The sequence below is a fragment of the Polypterus senegalus genome, chromosome 1 (genome assembly GCF_016835505.1).
Source record: "Polypterus senegalus isolate Bchr_013 chromosome 1, ASM1683550v1, whole genome shotgun sequence".
Classification (NCBI taxonomy): domain Eukaryota; kingdom Metazoa; phylum Chordata; class Cladistia; order Polypteriformes; family Polypteridae; genus Polypterus; species Polypterus senegalus.
In genome coordinates, this window is record NC_053154.1 from 188,219,717 (window position 1) to 188,240,744 (window position 21,028).

Below are 21,028 nucleotides of genomic sequence, written 5' to 3' on the forward strand. Positions count from 1 at the left end.
GTTCTTCCATTATAGGGTTGTGGGGGTACCACATCTTGCAGTGGTAGAGTTAGCATCAAGGTAGAAGACCACCTCTGATGAGACACCAAATATAAAATGGTTAAATTTACAAACACACTCATGGAGGCACAATTTAGAATCATTCATCAACCAACATGGGATACGGGAAGAAACTAGAGTATAGGCAAGAAACCTCTAATACTAATATCATGCAAAAATCAAACCTTAGTATTCTAAATTCTCATCTCATCAACTTCATTTTCATTGTTTTTTCTAATCTTATTTACTTATCTTTATATGTTTTTTATTATTAGCCAATAATCTCAGTATCTAGTTTTACTTTTAGCATCACCAATCATAACCTCCTAAAGTATAGCTTAAGCCAACAGTTTTTCAAAGCAGCTCTGCAGTCAATGTTAACAGCGAGTGAATATTAATTAAAAAAAAAAAATTCTGCAGCAAGTAAAAAATTCAGTTAGCACATTGTTCATTGAGATATAAAGATTTTTTGGTCCAAAAGTGGATGTGTTAAGTGGTGCCACCAAGTGAAACTTAATCTTCACAAAACTAACATTGGATGATGTAATGTTACGAATTACAATAACTGTTACTGTAGGTCACCACAGTAGGTTACAGCGAATGGAGTTTTATTTCCATCATGGTCACTGGAAAAGTATAGCTGATGAATTAATTAATTTAGAATAATCTATTTTATACATTTTATATTTTAGAATACATTTTTAATTTAATTACACATGGGAGAATTATGAATTTATACATTTTAGGGATGTAAATGACAATCTTTTATTGAATGATAAGAAGCATACATATCTAGGCTAAATGTTTATCAGTTACTGCTGTTAGTCACCTTAATGATAGTCTTAGTGACATCAAAAAATGCAGTGTTGTCTGAATATGAAATATGAAATTTAAAATTCAAAAGTAAAGTAACTATGCACTTCAATAGTACTGGTAGAGCAACTCATGGGCATGCTAATAACATCATGCATATTTTCTTTACCTTCTTCTTTTTATAGTCTACTGGAAAGTCATATTGAGGAGGCTACAAATCTATTACTACATACAATTTATTTAGGGCAACATTCTAATCTCAGCATAACAGATTGTAATGCTGTAGTTCAGAAGTAGTCGAAGGATTTAATCTGTATGAAAAAATGACTGAACACTCTGAGCACAGGCATATTTTGGAATACACTTCTGAAGTATTACAAAATAAATAAGATGTCCAAAATTTTATCACATGTAACATACTAGCCCTGAGAGCCAATTCCCAGGAGTGCAAATTATAGCCAGATAGTCATACAAGACAAACTAGAATTCTTCCATGCCAATGTACATAGAAGAGGAGTTTCCCTCTTGAAGGACATAAAAATAAAAAAACACTTGTGAAAATAGCTACAAATAGATGATTCAGTATTGAAATTTGCAGCACTGGTTACAAAAATGCTCCCGGCATTACTAGAAAATGCATAAACACTCATACAACACTTTATCTGTACTGTGTGTCTGGCATAATGCCCATCACATCAATACATCAAGTAGTTCATCCATGAGGCATTTGGCATTTTCTACCTGTGCTACACACTATACTCCTGTGCCATCTAAATACTAATACTTCATCTTAGTCCCCCTACCAATCAGCTTTTCAATGGAATATATTATGTTCTCATTGTGCAACATACAAAGCTTCAAAAGGAGGTGTGCTTTGTATTTGTCAGCCTAGCCACACAGGATTACATCTACTCTTAACAAAAACACCAAGAACAAAGGCAACAGTCATTTTTGTACAAATATATATTTCAAAATGGTACACATAAAATGATATAGAAATGGTAAGAGAAATGAATGGATACAGCATACACCTAAGTGTCATTGGTCAATACTGTCTTGACTTTCAATGACATCAGCTACCAGCAAGCAATGTTGTTTAGTAACAGATACCCAGTAAAAAAAGAAGCAAGGATTGACAGGTTGGATTAGACAAGTGCATATCCTACAACCTGTTAGAAAGTTCCACAGCTATTGAATCATTAACACACCTCATATTTAAGACCCAGCCTGCTGAGGTATCAGGGTCAAAATTAACCTTTGTAATTCAAAATAGTCAAGCCAGTGAGCTCTTATAGTCAGGGAGTGAATTTCTTATAGTTGTATGTACACTCAAACTGGTTGACATCAAACTTCCTCTTACACCCTGCATAATTCATGTATCGAATCTTCCCAAACACTGCTCTTTCAGACCACCCTTGATCATGAGTTCCACAGATTGACCACATACACCCTGCAAAACAAATATAAAAATGTTCAAATATAGAAAGTTTACTTGAAGGAAATATGGAAGCATCAATATTAAAAGCAGATACAGACCAACATATCCATTTGGGTCTCGTCCATCTAGCTCATATCTGTCATTCAAGTAAATGGAAATTTCTAAGGCCTCTGCTGGGGAGTGGGTCCACTCCAGTATCTTTTTTGCCCAGTACATTCTCAGGAAGCCATGCATTTTCCCTTCATGAACCATCTGCAGCTGTGATGAAAAGTAATTAACTCACAAAAAACAAATCAACTGAGATAATGATGCGACTTTACTAGGTACAAAGGTTAAAAATGAAGTACCTGTGCTGCATTCCAAAGTGGGTCATGAGTTCTGCCTTCCTCTAGTTCTGCACGTGAATACAGGTGAGTACGCTTGTCCTTGGCGTGGTCCTCGAGGGTCTTTCTGGCCCACTCAAAGGCCCCTTGCAACCAAGCAGTAATCAGTTTTGAGAATCAACTTTAACAGTAAAATACTCCTACCATAACAATACTATACTAACACCAACACGTATACCCTCCTCTCACAATTACTCATGAAATCATACTGCCAAAAACATCTTCCACAAAACAACTAATATAATGATGACAACTAGAAACCAGACAGCATTGTATCTCCTGCGTCCTGTCCTTACTCACCATCCAAGGAGTCATATCTAGGATTGTAGAAGCAGAAGTTGTCAGACAGTTCCCTCCTTACTACTGATTCCTCAATGAAGCTCTCAACAGACTCACGATATTTACTACGGAATTTCTGCACCTCAAGCACTGCACGCTGCACTGCTACCTGGCCTGAAATACAATTAAAAAACATCAAAAAGAATGAAGTACAAATCATAGAATGAGCTGTGGCTTGACAGCCTACCAAAATGAAACCAGGGTGAAAGATTGCTGAGTGCTTCTTTGTTAGGATCATTGCGGTCAGATGAATAGAGCTTGAGTCTCTCTGAAATGAATGACGCAAGAACAGCCATGCCTCCTTGAGTTCCAGGCTTAGCCCAGTCCACCTCCTTCACAGTGTGGTCTACTTCCAAAGAGGCACGTGCTTTCTCCCAGTCCACCTCCTATTTGGAAAACAAACAAGAAGTGGCATAGTTAACCATCTGGTTAACCCCGATTCCCCCAAATGTGCAGCTTACACACACTGACTGTCTCTATATAGGCAACAACAGGTAATCTCAACAACCATTTATATTCCCAGAGGTATCCAATACTTCTTGTACCCAAAAGAAATCTTCCATTGAATGCATCCACATCCTATTAATACATCACTTCTCCATGCGCACACACACACAAAGCCAGAAAAAAAGTTTATTTCCACATACAGCAAGTACCAACAAATCCACACATATTAAAAGGCAAGACAATTGTTCCATCACAAGAGTTTCACATCATCTTATTTTCCTACCTTAGTTTTGATCTTGGTGCAATGAGGATGTAGCACCACAGGGGGAAACTCTGTCAGAAACTCAGGCAGTTTATCATGAATCTTTTTGCGGATAGTCCTTGCTGCATATTCTTGCTTGTCTGAGACAACCCAGCAAGGTACAATATTATGGGCATCAACCTAGGCATATGGAGACAGACATTTGCTACCAACACCAAGACTGTAGTGCTCATTGAAAGATTCTCTGCAGCATTTTTTACACAGGCCAGACCGTCTTATTATTAGGACTTACCTGTGCAAAGGGAATACTTTCTGGCAGTCTATCTTTAACATCTTGCAGCCACTGTAGTGGGACCCGCAATGGGGAGAAGTCGGTGACAACTGCTCCAATGTGGTTTAACTTCACAAACTCTGGCAAAACATCTTTTGCATAACCAATTAACAGATGGAAGGAGATGTCCAACTCAGTACATTCCTAAGAAAGCAATTTAAGTAGAAGGTAAAAGAAACAGGTTAAGTGATGGAGAGAAGGGTACCAATCAGACAAAGCCAAAAGTATACATACAGTAATACCTTTGCCACTTCCTGTAGGCCATGTAGCATAAAGCCAAAGTGGCGAATGGTTGCCTCAAGGAAGCGTGGTACCAAACAGAAACACACATGGAGGGGTAGCTTCTGCTTAAGAGCCAGACGCTGTGCAAACAGCAATGCCCAGTTATCTGAGGACACATAAAATGTGGTCACAGCCTTGCAAACAGGAGATGACAAAAAGCAGTACAACACAAAATAGTACCTTGTACCCGCTGATCCCTGGACATCCAGTAAAGGATACCATCTGATCCATCTACAATATCCTCCGTCTTGGACAAAATCCGGACCCGTTTCTTGTTGAATTTGAACTCTGCAACTGATGAGGCAGTTTCCCTGCGGGAAATACATATGGCATCTGACAACCTTTTGCCTCCTCCAGTCACCTCAGGCAGCTTCTGCCTCTTGCATGCATAATCATCATGGTGATCATCCTCTAGGAGCTTGCTCTTTTTAGCCTTCAACTGTTTCACTGAATCTTTTGTAGAACTTTTTTTCTGCATCTCTATTATCTTTGATGTTGCACAGTATAGCGAGGCTGCAAAAGTATACAATGTTGTTGGTGACAAGGACTGAACTTTCCGGCAAGACTGCAGACAGCACCTAAATAGAAACACCAATATGAAGAAAGACACCTATAGAGCCACAGTGCATAACTGAGAGACTGAAGAAGCCAGCCACAGAGTTCTTAGGCTTTTGATAAAGCTTGTAAATCAATAACAGTTTGTCAAATAGGATTTGATTTAACATCTAAAAATGCAAAACTAAGATTTAATTCATTTCAGAAGACAGAATATCAAATTTACTTACGAAGAATGACTATTTTATTTTTAACACTAGAATTACCAGTCACTATGGAAAAACTCATAGATCCGGCCCACCTTAAATCCATTCGCACCTCTCCATCAGCGTCTTTTGTCCTGTAAATGTGCAGATAAAGACAAGCAGCAAGCATCCTGCTATTCCATCCCCCACCGCCGCAGAACGTGCGATGTAGGAAGGACGGTCCTTACGTGTGTGTGAACTGTTAACATTTGAATTTGATGATTGCATATAGCGCTGAACTGACCTCTCTGTACTATTCTTTCCTCTGCGTGTCCTGGAGTGCAAAAGAAACACCACCATACAGCAACATGAGGACTGGCAAGATCAGGGAAAAAAACACGTGGTCACTGATTACAACCACGAGATGTTATGCAAATGAATATGAATAATGTTGCATACGTGCCACAATGTTTTTTTCGAAATGTACTATACAGGTCATAAAATGAATAATTCCAAATATCATATATACCTATGTCTCTTGTTTTTTTTTTTTTTACATCATAGACTATAAGGTGCATAATTCAGCGTGAGCAGGAACACCCAATAAAACTGAATAAAAAAAAAAAATCAAGTGACGGTGAGATACGAAGAAGGCAGATTCACCAGCGTTTGTGTGTCAGCTTTTATCCCTCCAGATCAAAGAATGTGAGTGGTGTTTTGAGGCAATGGAACTGGACATCTACAGTTATTCCCAGTTTCAAATATTGTGTTCCAAATAAAGATCTATTATTTCCACTCTTAAACTCCAGAACTTCACTCCCAGATAACCAAGGCATGAGCCGAGAGAACTTTGTGCACGTTCTGCGGCAGTGGGGGGATGGAGTAGCAGGCTGCTTCTGCGGCGGTGGGGGGATGGAATAGCAGGCTGCTTGCTGCTTGTCGTTATCAGCAAATTTACAGAACAAAAGACACGGATGGAGAGGTGCAATGGGATTTAAGGTGGGCCTGATCTACAAGTTTTTTTGTAGGCTCTGGTAATTCTAGTGTTAACTGCAACTTCTAGTGTTAACTGCGGGCACTACGTTAAGCAGACTTAAATGAGGTGTTCTTGCATGTTACTGTACTTGTAGTATATTGCATTATGCTGCGATATAATCTCTTACGTGCAAAAACTGCTTTATGGAAGGCACCCAATTGAATGCCACAGAATTCCTGAACATAAATAACAAACATTGCTCTAACTCAGTTAAAGTATCCAGTGTTTACCACAGAAGATAAAGAAATTCACTCCACACATTACACCATCACTAACATTCTACACTGTTGTATGATATGAGTGCCTGAGGCTTTTGCAATATTTTGTTCTAATCCACAGAGCAAATCAGTGGAATCCATGATTCACTTGACAAGGAAATAATGCATTCCAAATTCACCAGCGAGTTTTTTTCCCTTAGTCCGATGCAACCACAAATTTTTGGAATATGTCTGACTCTAACACATTTATATATAATGTATAATGAGTTGTGGTGACAAATACTGTGTTAGCACTTTTGTTGTACTGAACTATTTGCTGACTATCAATAGCCATCTGTGTAATTGGCGATAGGTCAATGCTGCCACTGATACACTCATTCTAATGCTTGTGTTGTCCTCTATTATGCTGTGGGTAATGGTACTTAAAACATTTGCCTTGCACACGCTCTCCTCAACTACATATATGCATGATTTGTGGGCACCTGCCTACTGGCTTTAAATATCACCTGTCTGCACTTATATGTTCACACATAGCTAGGTGACTCAGTAATTTTGCAAAATTGACAACAAACATATAAGCAGTTCCACATAAAAACGTAGGATGGAATACTATAAGCTGATTAAAAACATTCGATGAAATCAGTGTCACAGGTATTTTTATTTCTATGCAAAAGAAAATACCTTGATGACCAGCAATTGTCAATGCTTGTGTTTGCAGTGGGGGGACACAGTCAGGTAGTTCTAGGATATGTAGGACAAAGATGGGGTCAAGCAAGGCACCAGCAACACAAGCCAACACACCAAATCAATGTTTGGCAGAAGGTTGTCACTGTGTAATGGGTATATGAAAAATCGCTAAAGACAGGTAGAGCCTCATAAAAAATGCAAAGGAAACATGTATCCGGAAAGAAAATGCCATGTTTGCCAATGATGCTAGAAGGCAAACATCTGAGTACTGAATATAGCTGCCTAAAAACGGCCTTCAAAGCTTGCAAATGGCCGAGGGCTTCACCGATATTGGGGGTATTATAAGAAGCTCTAGCCTGGTATTCCTGTAGCAAACAGAATTGGACCAGGACCCTGGAAGGTGACTCCTTGAAGGCATTTAAACCAACATCAGGCACAGAAAACAGGCAAGCTTGGTGTTGGAACAATTAGGCTTAGGCCATTTTCCCTGGCATTTGAGCCCTTACCAAAGACAAAAAAGAAAAAGAGACATAAGGTGAGAAGAGGAACTAAAGTAAGAGCTATTCTGGATAAGAATGTGTCGGAGTCACCCTAGATGACAGATATGAATGGTATTTGAGCTGTACAGGAAGGCCTACCATATTGTTTTTGTTTTCTTTTGTTCATTTTTGCAAATACATGGATAAATTGGTTTGTAACCTTTCAGCTTATTAGAAAGATATTATATGCCTCCTGAAAAGTGATTAAATAAAAAGCAATCATCCAGTATCTACCTATGTGCCTGTAATATGTCAATGCGTAAAGCAAAGCAAGCATGAATAAAGTATTGTTCACGACTATCAAGACACTCTGGAGCAAAACATACTGCCCAGAGTCAGAAATATATATATACTAATACTATACTAATCTATACTAATAAAAGGCAAAGCCCTCCCTCCCTCCCTCACTCATTCATCACTAATTCTCCAACTTCCCGTGTAGGTAGAAGGCTGAAATTTGGCAGGCTCATTCCTTACAGCTTACTTACAAAAGTTGGGCAGGTTTCATTTCGAAATTCTATGCCTAATGGTCATAACTGGAAGGTATTTTTCTCCATTAACTGTAATAGAAGTGAGCTGGAAAGACGTGCGGGGCGGAGTTTCGTGTGACATCATCACGCCTCCCACGTAATCACGTGAACTGACTGTCAACGCAGTGCGTAGAAAACCAGGAAGACCTCCAAAAAGCGCTTAAGAAAACATGCATTATATAATTGAGAAGGCAGCGAAACAATAAGAAGCGAGCGAGTGACATATACTACCATATTCATGAGTGCTGCTACCTCGGAAAGAAAGCAAGGTGTAAACCTAAACTTTAAATTAAGTTCATAGACAGGCTACCGCTGGCGTTTCACATGCCCACAGGTAATGCGGGATACAAGTTTAATGAGAGGAAGCAGGATATAAACGAGAGTTTTGATCACTTTGTAACTAAGTTAAAATTGTAGGTGAAGGGGTGTGCTTATGCAAATTCCGAGACTGTGTTTGTGGGGATTGACAGTTAAGGCGGGTGGGGAGTCACGTCATCATCTCCCTCCCATTCATCTCATTTCGCTCTGAGCTGAGCTCCGCGGCTAACGCCGTCTTCTGAAGCAACTTCGTCACACTGCCACCAAATACTCACAGAAAAATCCACAAGTTAATACACACTGTCTCTAGAGTTTCTACACACTGAATCCTCCAGGCACTACTTACAAAAGGTCACATTGACAATCGTGTTACGTTATTTTTAAAATCTTTCCTTTTCTTAGCACAAGCACAGCTGAGAAGCTTCATGCATGTGCTCCATAACGCTTAAAAATAATGCATTTAATCACACTTTGCATTACAAGCAAAGGGAGCTTTTGTCAATGCATGATTTCCTGGTACACCGATTACATTGATCAGCGCATCCCGATTCATTTTACCCTCGCACCACCTTAGTTTGAGAAGTATGAAAAATATGAGGTTAACACAGAAAAACAGATCACCAATTCAAGCTTTATGAATAATCAATTCGCCATCAATAATTGTTTTGGTAAAGCCATCCTCCTTCCATTTTATAATTTTTCCGCCACTAGCCATGATTAAATGAATGGTAAAAAAGTAAGAGCAAAGCGAGGGTGACTTATTTAGGCAGGCATATATATGACAGCAACACTCATGACAATGTCAATCATGTTACGTTATTATTAAAATGTTTCCTTTTCTTTTCATTACTTCTTTAACACACTACTTCTCCGCTGCGGGCGGGTATTTTGCTATATATATATATATATGAATGACCTCCAAAGAGCTGAGACTTTTGATATCATGAACGTGTCTGCAAAACTGGGGTCTCCTGCCCAGCAAAGTCGAGCAGCCAGCACGCGTGCATAGCTGTGCCGGCCTTTGAGACGCTGACTACGCTTCTGCCTTAAGTCAAAGTGAGCACTTTTAATTTTTTCATCCTCCCCTGCGCTATAGCCCAGACAAGTGCAAACACGGACCCCTTTTCTACACCACGGCAAAATAATATTAAGGCGATTCACACTTTCTTTTGCACGTATACGATTATGAGGTCCTCAGCTCGGATTATGAAGACACGCACAGGAGTGGAGGACTGACAGTGCCATCACAGCCGATTAATGGCGGGACGTCTCACCAGTCTACACAAGACCCACCGCAAATGTCCCCAAAAGGCGATCATAACGTCAGCGAACACATCTCTCTATACTATATAAAAGAAAAAGGCAACTTTCCTTTCTTTACACCTTTTTCCTTTTATCCCAAACCAAAGCCTTTCTCTCTTAACACTGCAGAGGACACAAAACTAATTTTCTTTAAATGCCGTTAAGGCACATTACCAGAGGCACAAATTTGAACGTTCACATAGAAAATGTAATTTCAATGTACCTGTACTTCTTAAAACGTTAATGTTTTACTGTTTAATAACTTAGACTATAATTTATTATTTTTCCCTTGCACTCAGTGACCAAACCTATACACACATATAGACACATACAAACATACACACAAGTATGAGACCCATTGTGCGCAGAAATCCGTGAACCAGCGAAAAACCCGTGATATATATTTAGATACGCTTACATTTAAAATCCGCGATGGAGTGAAGCGAAAGTGAGTCGATATAGCGAGGGATCACTGTATACGTATGTATGTGTGTGTGTATATATATATATATATATATATGTATATACAGTGATCCCTCACTATATCACGCTTCGACTTTCGGCTTCACTCTATCGCATTTTTTCTCATACACGCTTACGTCACTACGCATGCGCTTTCTGAGAATTTTATCTAAGCCCTACGATGGCTCCTAAACGTGCTGCTTTTTCTAAGCCTTCTGAGAATAAAACTAATTGCCGGAGGAAGATGCTTACTATCCAGAAGAAGGTGAAACTCTTGTATATGATTAAAGATGGCAATACCCTACAAAAGCCTCCTCACCAGTGGCGGCTGGCCAATAGAGGGCGCTAGGGCGCCGCCCTCCCTGAACCACACACACAAAATAATAATTATATAAATTATTTAAATGTATAATTATATGATGTGATATATTAGAAAATCTTCTGTAAAAATAAATGTTTTCACCATCACCATATAACTTCTCTGCCTGTCAGCACGCCTCAATTTCAGCTGAGGGGCGATCGAGATATCGCCCAAAGGAGGCGGTCTTTGTAGAATTTAGTCAAATGCTGATTCAAGATATAAATATATTCAAGATGTGACATAAAATTTAGCCAATCAGCGTCCTCAAATCTTAACTGAAATGGGCGATTTTTCTGTCGCCCCAAGCAGCTAAAATCAAGAATGGTCTGTAGTGGCAATTTTCAATTAACATTACGTGACAATGGTGGACTCAGGTGTTGTTAATTCGACACGAACCCAACTCTGTTCAATCTCTACCCAATATCCGTTTGAGAAGAGAACTTTGGCAGAAAAACTGAAGGTAAAGGAGCTGGGTCCAGATCAGCCTAACCTCTTAATCAGACAGCAGATAAGCGAAAAAGGGAAGAAGTACACGCCGGCTACTCTTCCAGTTGGTACACCAAAAGGCCTGGCTATGTGGATGCGCTTTCTGCTAATGCCTTATTTTGTTTCCCGTGCTTGTTGTTTAAAGCAACTGGGACAGATCCTGCTTGGACAGTTACGGAGTGAGAGATATGAAGCACCTGTCCGAGAAAGTAAGAAAACATGAGAACACCAGGACACACATGGATAATTCCGTCAAACTAGCCATTTTGGGAAGAGTAAACATCGCTACTCAGTTAGGCGACGGTCACAGGATTGCGATAAGAAAACACAACGAGGAGGTAGATAAAAATCGTATATTTTATCCAAGATAATTGATTGTGTTAAATTTTGTGGGGCTTTTGAGTTGGCCTTGCGTGGGCGATGAGACCCTGGCATTTTTAAGGGTTTAGTGGATTTTGTTGCCTCGCTAGACAGTGTGCTAGACAGTGTGTTCCTGTACAAATAAGTAAAAAAAAAAGATGCAGTTTTTTTTTCCCACCACAGTTATTTTCCTGTACATGGTTGTCCTCACATTTGTCGTGTGTGTGTGTGTATATATATATATATATATATATATATATATATATATATATATATATATATATATATATATATATATATATATATATATACTGAAATAATTGATCAGACATGATTTAATAATGTTCTTTAACTTTGTCTGCATTGCAATAAATCATATTGCTTTGATTTGTGAAGAATTGTTTGAGAAATTGTTTGCTGTACCACAGCCCCACCTCAAAACATTTTCACCAGCCGCCACTGCTCCTCACGCATGTGAAAAGACAGCGCCAGCAACTGCCTATCAAGATTTTCTTCAGCCGCGCACCCAGACACCCACTGCCTACTCCTAGTACTTCTTTAGCGGAAGAAGACAACAACGCACCTGCTGAAGACACTGCACCACCTCTGAAGACTCTCCTACTGAGAGATGCCTTCATAGGTTAGTGGTTGTGTGCAATTAAATGTACAGTACAATAATCTACTATAGAAAAGCGTTCGGGATTGTCCTTCCGTCCCATGAGTGCAAAGCGTAGTGGTATTCCGCTTATTACAGACTTACTACTTGCGGCTTGAGGTACGAAGCGACGCAATGTGAGCAGAGTTCTGATGCTCTCATCGTTCCCTTGCTTTTGTGCGCGATGCGCTGGAAAAATAGAAAAAATTATGTCTCTGGAAATAATTAATGTTGATGGAGTACAAATGCCTCACGCGTAGTAAATATCAGGGAGATGGTGCTTGCTTATTCTCATCTATAGCTTATTTAGTGCATGAAACTCCGTCTTTAGCGGTACAGATTCGGGCTGACACGACTTTGGACAGGCACTTGAGGGGATAAAAAAAAAAAAAAGATGTTATGAATGGACACTTTGATGCTCTCATTTTCTACACTTACATGCCTGATGTACACATGGAGTGCACAATAATTGAAGATAAAAGTCGGTCGCCTTAAAAGGCGAGTGCGCCTAGTAATATGATATTTGTAACGTCTAATATGTCTTATTTTCTCTTATTTTGTCTAATATATTGAGTAATACGAGTGTAATGGTGACTAAAGGGTGTTGTTTCATGTATAGAGGGCTCTAATAATGTTAAAAAACGTATTTAGAAGGTCGTAAACAGGTTTTCTATACTCTAACTGCGAAAATATTTGATTTATAAATAAAGAATCCTACTTCGCGAAAATTCATTTATCACGGTAGAGTCTGGAACGGATTAACCACAATAAACGAGGGTTCACTGTATATATATATATATATATATATATCTTTCTCGATATGTATATATATATATGTGTAAATATATGTATATATATGTAAATATGTGTCTGTGTGTGTGTGTGTGTATATATATATATATATATATATATATATATATATATATATATATATATATGTGGATGTGTATATGTGTATATATATGTATACTGTATATGTAGATGTGTGTGTGTATATATATATATATATATATATATATATATATATATACATACACACACACACACACACACATGACAGCAACACTCATAACAGTGACAAAACAATTACATTGACAATCATGTTACATTATTTTTAAAATGTTTTCTTTTCTTGTTCAGAATTTCTTTAACACATTACTTCTCCACTGCGAAGTACGGGTATTTTGCTAATATATATATAACTGTTCAAAAAAATTAAAGGAACACTTTGAAAACACATCAGATCTCAATGGGAAAAAGAAATCCTCCTGGATATCTATACTGATATAGACTGAGTAATGTGTTTAGGAATGAAAGGATGCCACATCGTTTAAAGGAAATGAAAATGATCAACCTACAGAGCCCTGAATTCGATGACGCCCCAAAAATCAGAGTGAAAAAATTATGTGGCAGGCTAGTCCATTTTGCCAAAATTGAATTGCAGCAACTCAAAATTGTACGCAGCATTTTGTATGGCCCCTGTGTTCTTGTATACATGCCTGACAACATCGGTGCATGCTTCTAATGAGATGACAGATGGTGTTGTGGGGGATCTCCTCCCAGATCTGGACCAGGGCATCACTGAGCTCCTGGACAGTCTGAGGTGCAACCTGGTGACATTGGATGGACCAAAACATAATGTCCCAGAGGTGTTCTATTGGATTTAGGTCAGGAAAGTGTGGTGGCCAGTCAATGGTATCAATTCCTTCATCCTCCAGGAACTGCCTGCATACTCTCACCACATGAGGCCAGGAATTGTTGTGCACCAGGAGCCACTGTACCAGCATAGGGTCTGACAATGGGTCCATGGATTTCATCCTGATACCTAATGGCAGCCAAGGTGCCTTTGTCAAGCCTGTAGCGGTCTGTGTGACCCTCCATGGATATGCCTCAACAGACAATCATTAACCCACCACCAAACTGCTCATGCTGAATGATGTTACAGGCAGCATAATGTTCTCCATGGCTTCTCCAGACCCTTTCACTTCTGTCACGTGCTCAGGGTGAACCTGCTCTCATCTGTAAAAAGCACAGGGCACCAGTGGTGCATCTGCCAATTCTGGTATTCTATGGTGAAGGCCAATCGAGCTGCATGCTGCTGGGCAGTGAGCTCAGGGCCTATTAGAGGACATGGTGCCCTTGGGTCACCCTCATGAAGTCTTTCTGGTTGTTTGGTCAGAGACATTCACACCAGTGGCCTGCTGGAGGTCATTTTGTAGGGCTCTGGCAGTGCTCATCCTGTTCCTCCTTGCCCAAAGGAGCAGATACTGGTCCTGCTGATGGGTTATGGACCTTCTATGGCCCTCTCCAGCTCTCCTAGAGTAACTGCTTGTCTCCTAGAATCTCCTCCATGCCCTTGAGACTGTGCAGGGAGACACAGCAAACCTTATGGCAATGACACGTATTGATGTGCCATCCTGGAGAAGTTGGACTACCTGTGCAACCTCTGTAGGGTCCAGGTATCGCCTCATGCTACCAGTAGTGACACTGACTGTAGCCAAATGCAAAACTAGTGAAGAAACAGTCAGAAAAGATGAGGAGGGAAAAATATCAGTGGCCTCCACCTGTTAAACCATTCCTGTTTTGGGGGTCATCTCATTGTTGCCCCTCTAGTGTATCTGTTGTTAATTTCATTAACACCACAGCAGCTGAAACTGATTAACAACCCCCTCTGCTACTTAACTGACCAAATTAATAGAGAGAGAGAGAGATACACACACACACACACACACACACACACACACACAGTGATCCCTCGCTATATCGCGCTTCGACTTTCGTGGCTTCACTCCATCGCTCATCACTTGTCCAATACAGTCCCCACAGTGATGCATGGCGATGGCAGCATCATGCTGTGGGGGTGTTTTTCAGCTGCAGGGACAGGACGACTGGTTGCAATCGAGGGAAAGATGAATGCGGCCAAGTACCGGGATATCCTGGACAAAAACCTTCTCCAGAGTGCTAAGGACCTCAGACTGGGCCGAAGGTTTACCTTCCAACAACACAATGACCCTAAGCACACAGCTAAAATAATGAAGGAGTGGCTTCACAACAACTCTGTGACTGTTCTTGAATGGCCCAGCCAGAGCCCTGACTTAAACCCAATTGAGCATCTCTGGAGAGACCTAAAAATGGCTGTCCACCAACGCGTTTACCATCCAACCTGACAAAACTGGAGAGGATCTGCAAGGAGGAATGGCAGAGGATCCCCAAATCCAGGTGTGAAAAACTTGTTGCATCTTTCCCAAGAAGACTCATGGCTGTATTAGCTCAAAAGAGTGCTTCTACTAAATACTGAGCAAAGGGTCTGAATACTTAGGACCATGTGATATTTCAGTTTTTCTTTTTTAATAAATCTGCAACAATTTCAGAAATTCTTTTTTTTGTCTGTCAATATGGGGTGCTGTGTGTACATTAATGAGGAAAAAAATTAATTTAAATGATTTTAGCAAATGGCTGCAATATAACAAAGAGTGAAAAATTGAAGGAGGTCTGAATACTTTCCATACCCACTGTATGTATATCTATCTCTCTCTCTCTCTATCTTATATATATATATATATATATATATATATATATAGTAATCCTCCTCGATCGGGGTTGCGTTCCAGACCCCCGCATAGGTGAAAATCGAAGTAGAAACCATATGTTTGTGTGGTTATTTTTATATATTTTAAGCCCTTATAAACTCTCCCACACTGTTTATAAATATTCTCCGCAGAGTTATACAGCATAATCCCTTTGTATTCTCTTAGATATTAGGTAAGATTCATTGAAATTATGTATATAAACACACTGTTTATATACAGTAAAACCTAAATATTATTTTAAAGATATTGAGTGTCTCCGATATCACATGTTACAGCCATTACGATAGACAGGCCACCAGCAATAAATACGTACAATGCAAGAAAAATAGTATACAGTAAATGTGTGTACAGTGACACTAAACGTATGTACATTTACTAAGTACTGTAAGTAGAAAATTAATTATGGTTACTCACCAACAATGACACGATGACTTGTCCGATAACAATGAGTTTAATTTTACTGCACAACAAAGGAGAGCGTTACAGCCTTTAAAGGTGCCACTTCAGGCGACTGTGTAGCACCGCCGTTGTTCTTCTTCAATCCAAATCCCTAAAGCAGATTCCATCCAGACTACTGCCTTATTACATCCACTTACAACTCGTTTTGCACCCTGGTTAAAAGGACACTGCGGCCGTAGATCTTATATTCCTTTCCTACTTTTTAAATAAAAAGAATTGTAGCCTTCAACAAATCCAAAACGTTTACCTTTTCGGCAATCGTTAACATCTTCCGTTTGCGCTTGGGCACGGCCCCTGAAGCAGTAGCTGATCGTTTTGGAGCTTTAATGAAGGGCTTGACTATGCACAAAGATAAACACAAAAGAGCACAACTCTTTACACAGCGAAACACGTTGATGCTGAATGAGCGAGACGAGACTTCCTGGTTAACACCACATTCAGCACACAGGAACTTAACTGCGTGCTCTGATTGGTTAGCTTCTCAGTCATCTGCCAATAGCGTCCCTTGTATGAAATCAACTGGGCAAACCAACTGAGGAAGCATGTACAGGAAGTAAAAAGACACATTGTCCAGAACCCGCGAAGCAGCGAAAAATCCGCGTTATATATTTAATTATGCTTTCATATAAAATCCAAAAGTCGTGATATAGCAAGGATTACTGTATATATATATATATATATATATATATATATATATATATCTATATCTATATATCTATATCTCTATATATATATATATATCTATATATCTATATATATATCTATATATATCTATATACACACACACACACATATATATTGAATTTATTGAACTTTAATCTGATGTTGTTAGATTTTCAGATTCTCATTACGTTTTTAAATTATAAGATAAAAAATATCAAGAACTCCCATCCCTCAAGACCAGATTTTGTGCCAAGAGATATAACCATGCCCAGGGATAGAAATGAAAGACAAAGAGTAAGACAGCTGCTGTACAGGCTTTTAAATGTTCGAAGCGCCACGCTAGATGCTGAACACGCAGCACGGCAGCAAGCCAGCAGCTGATCGAACAAATAGGAGGGGAAAAAAAAAAACTGTATTTGTTTCCCATTGTATTATCATTTAGGAGGGGGTTTCAGAGGTTTAACTTAAAATATCTGTAAAGATATTTAGCCACATTGTTTCATTGAAAACAACTGACAAGAAACCTACTGCATGTGTTAGAGCCACCAACATACATACATTTGATGGAAATGACTGTCCTGAAACTTTATGAAGATGTGAAAGGCACGATTGTCATTTCACTTAAGTCAGCTAAGAGAGTAGCTCTAATTTGCGATAGTTGGGCATCCAGATCGATTGATTCATACATGAAAATTACACCTATTCCTTTTTCTCAAAATCCGTTGATCATGTGGGGTGTGCTTGCTGAGGAGTATCCCCTTTTGACCGACCAGGCAAAGCGATATCTCTGCATTACTACAAAAAGCATTCCAGCTGCTAATGACATTATTATAGCAAAAAAAGAGTTGCCTCATACCAAAAGCAACAGAAAAATTAGGCAGTTCTCAAGAACTAAAAAAGTATAATTATTTACCTCTATTCTCTTAACATTGAAAATCAGTAACATGACTAAGTTAACGTAAAAGTTCAAGACTTACCTCTGGGCCTTTGTACAATATTGATGTATGGGTTATACTTCTGTTTTCACTTTTCAATAACCCATATGGATACAAATAACAATGGGTTTTATTATAATGCAAATAAGATTGGAAACCGTGATCACTGATTGTAATTGGCTTTTATGGCATTTGAAGAGCTAGTAATTAAAAACAGAAGTGAAATGCATTAGGTCACTGTTAATTTTCTATTAAACAATGTACATTGTTGTGTATTACATGTATAGGTCACAGAAATTAATATAAAATGCAAACACATGACCCCAGTGCAAAACCTTGACATCATACAGTACTGAATCGATATTGAATAGACGTCAAATAGAATTGGGACCTTGAGAAACAGAATTGTATTGAATTTGGAAATATGTGACAATAACCAGGCCTATTAGCTATCTTTTTACTGTAGTTTATTTTGTAAATGGCTCTTATATGCCTGCCTACCTTACCAATACCAGTTCTAATATGTGTTCTCACTTTTCTCTTGAATCTATTTTTATATAAATGTAACCATTTTATCTTTTCTGAATTAATGTCTGAACTTTTGCAAGGACTTCCCAGTGCTGGGTTATCTCTCTGCAATTTTATTTGGCTATACACAAATTTTCCAGCTCCTTCTTATTTGTATACTTCAGTGTTTATGTACTTGCATTCTATTTCTGCCTTTGACAACTAAAAAGAAAATAATACTCTATTAAGATTACGTAAGTGAATCAGTATATATCTACACACTGATTTATTCATTCAAGCACAAGCCTATTGTCTGTACTGTACTGACGGAACTTACCCATTGGCTCTTTCTCTCCATTTTACAGTGTGCTGCAGTGCTGTTTATCACATTTTGAGCACAGAACTCTCCTTACACAAAAATGCTAATTATATAAAAATATGTAATACATCAACTGCAAAAAAAGATATTACAGCAAGAAATGAAAGTATAAACAAACTGGATGTCTGTGACATATCCCTCTCTTTTACATCTTCATAAATCTGTACGTCATCTGGTAGGTTTTTATGACGTCTTTTTTGTCTAGGGCAATGCAACGGCTAATCAGTTGGTGAAGTTATCTCACAGTTCCAGGAGAATGGATTTAAATCCCAATCTAGTTGCAGTCTACATAATTTTTCTTTCTTTCTCAAACAATAGGAGTCTAACTGACTATTTTAAAATGGTCCTGTTTAAGTATATGCTTTATGATGGACAGTAGTCCTGTCCAGGATTTAATCTCGCCTTGTGCCAGATGCTGCCCAAAGAAGCTGCTGTATCACATGAATGGGTTTATAAATAGATGGACTTTCAAGCGGTAACAAGCCACATTATTAAATACCAAGTTTCATTATCTGTTAGGCCTGGCTACTAATTACGAAACTGGATAGAACGAAAACCTGCAGCCACTGGTCTGTATTCAGGTCTGTAATGGTTAACTTCTGCTCTGAGGAATCCAATTCAATTTTGATTCCCAATCCTATACCCTTGCGTTTGTACGTTTTTCTCATACCTATATATATATATATATATATATATATATATATATATATATATATATATATATATTTCATTTTACCGTGGCTTCCTCCAACATCTCATACACGTGACGTTAACGCTGAAAAGGTTTTTGTGTGAATGTGTACGTTAAACAGGAACTCGTATAATGATTTAGTCTTCCAATCAGCCTCTACATTGAAATACACACAAACATCTTCTGTAACTTGCCGGTGTTCTAACGAAACATCCTACCCATCGAAATGATCTACTCACTCATACTACGCATGCGCGGACCAAAATTACGCAACTTAGCCTTACTACATTAATGCATTTATTACAGTTTACTGCATAGGTATTTATTGTCAACATTTTATAAGTTGTATATTTTGCATGTGTGACTTTTAATCTTGTACAGGCCATTGTATCCATGCACGAGTAATGACCGTCTTGTGAAATCTTTGCATCAGGCTGTGTCTCTTTCGGGCATTAAATGATGCATATATAATAAATTGAGAAATGTTAACATTTCCATAAATTGATAGACGACTTCTAAATACAACATGTTAAATGATGACATGGTATAACGTTATAAGTTTAATATTACGACTTACAATAAACTACGGCAGGGTACTTCCGACAAAGTAGGACAAATCGTCAGAACACCGGAACGATGTGCCTTCAGTATAACGAACATTTACAACCTCTTAAAGTGCACACCTTCCCTTTAACTTTCCTATTTGCACATCAACTATTACCTACAGAAAATCAGAACCCGAACCAACCTGAATGTGGTATTGTTACTCATCGGTAGCCACCTTGCTTCTTCCTTGTTTTGAGTTTTGTAACAAGCAAAACACGCGCGGTAAAGCCAGCCCATTGGTTAATACGAAGCGATTTGATTGGGCAATTGCGAAGGCGTGGAGTATTGGTTGTATAACATAAGGGGCGGGATAACAGCGAGAGAGTATTTGTGGGTAAAGAAGCGCTACCAGATTGTTAAGGGAGCTGATCTTCTCCGAGGCTCCAAATTCAGTGGAAGCAGGCTGAAATATAAAGCATTAAACTTTTTTAGCTTGCTTATTTCTTACGCAACATTTATCCAATATACTGGATGCCAAATGTAAAATATTATTACTATGTACAACCATTTGCTAAAACATTTCTTATTGCCAAGATCTGCACCAAATAATTAACTTAAAGTTGTAAAATTTATCGGGCGGTTGAAATAGATTAATGTTTCCTTTCAACAAGTAACTAATTTTAGTTTTTATAAATTTTTCCACATCGACTGCTGTATGAATTTAATGAGTGGTTCCGCATCTGTAAATCTGAGTCTTGTAAAGGCTTCATTCTGTTCTAGTTCTTCTCAGTAATATGTTATGGCAAAGCGCATTTTTTTCCTGAGTGCCTTCTTTTTCCCATTTTCTTTAACGAATAAAAAGGTATGCAAACACCTTAGGCTAGCAATATGAAAATGAATTGTTGCTTTATTTACTGGCTGCTTGGAAGGGAAAATTCTTTCATTGGAGCTTATTGCACGATTTCCTTACAAGCTGATCTTTCTTATTAATTTAAAGTTCTGTTGTCCCTTAAGGATGAAATTAGAGGGGTAAATTTTCATTATATTAGAATGGGGATATGAATATATCTACATTTAGACCTACTATATTCATTTCCCTGTTAAGCTGTAATGTGTTAGAAAGTAATGTTTATAAAGTTGAGCATTCAAGATCTGGGAGGAAATGTGAGAGGAAGCAAGGTTATTGCTTTGATTTGGCCCTGCCACGTGCTAGCAAAAAAAGGCAAATAC

At 38.6% G+C, this 21,028-nt stretch overlaps 2 protein-coding genes across 5 annotated transcripts in view; one reads left to right on the forward strand and one right to left on the reverse strand.

Moving 5' to 3' along the window:
* The window catches only part of LOC120539743 (5-hydroxytryptamine receptor 3A-like), a 76,327-nt gene that overhangs the window by 17,002 nt on the left and 38,297 nt on the right, over positions 1 to 21,028 (forward strand). The window lies entirely within an intron of this gene.
* LOC120536358 (CPD photolyase) lies at positions 791 to 20,089 on the reverse strand. 4 transcript variants are annotated; one of them, XM_039764699.1, is made up of 11 exons: positions 20,001 to 20,088; positions 17,718 to 17,875; positions 4,515 to 4,847; positions 4,295 to 4,440; positions 4,014 to 4,196; positions 3,743 to 3,901; positions 3,200 to 3,398; positions 2,974 to 3,126; positions 2,638 to 2,759; positions 2,389 to 2,548; positions 791 to 2,302 (listed from the first exon to the last, which is right to left on the reverse strand). In XM_039764699.1, exons 3-11 carry the CDS (start codon positions 4,810 to 4,812, stop codon positions 2,148 to 2,150), a joined length of 1,575 nt encoding a protein of 524 aa, XP_039620633.1. In that variant the 5' UTR covers positions 4,813 to 4,847; positions 17,718 to 17,875; positions 20,001 to 20,088; the 3' UTR covers positions 791 to 2,147. The 4 variants fall into 4 exon arrangements, with proteins under 4 accessions (XP_039620633.1, XP_039620627.1, XP_039620621.1 ...); XM_039764693.1 differs by having other exon boundaries at positions 4,515 to 4,912; XM_039764687.1 differs by lacking the exon at positions 17,718 to 17,875 and having other exon boundaries at positions 4,515 to 4,912; positions 20,001 to 20,089.

Excerpts from the sequence above, each read along its gene's own strand:
- LOC120536358 (XM_039764687.1), bottom strand. The coding sequence starts at position 20,023 with ATGAGTAACAATACCACATTCAG. Across the intron at positions 4,197-4,294 it reads GCCTACAGGAAGTGGCAAAG|GAATGTACTGAGTTGGACAT; the intron begins GTATTACTGTAT and ends TTGCTTTCTTAG. Across the intron at positions 2,549-2,637 it reads CACTTTGGAATGCAGCACAG|CTGCAGATGGTTCATGAAGG; the intron begins GTACTTCATTTT and ends TTTTCATCACAG.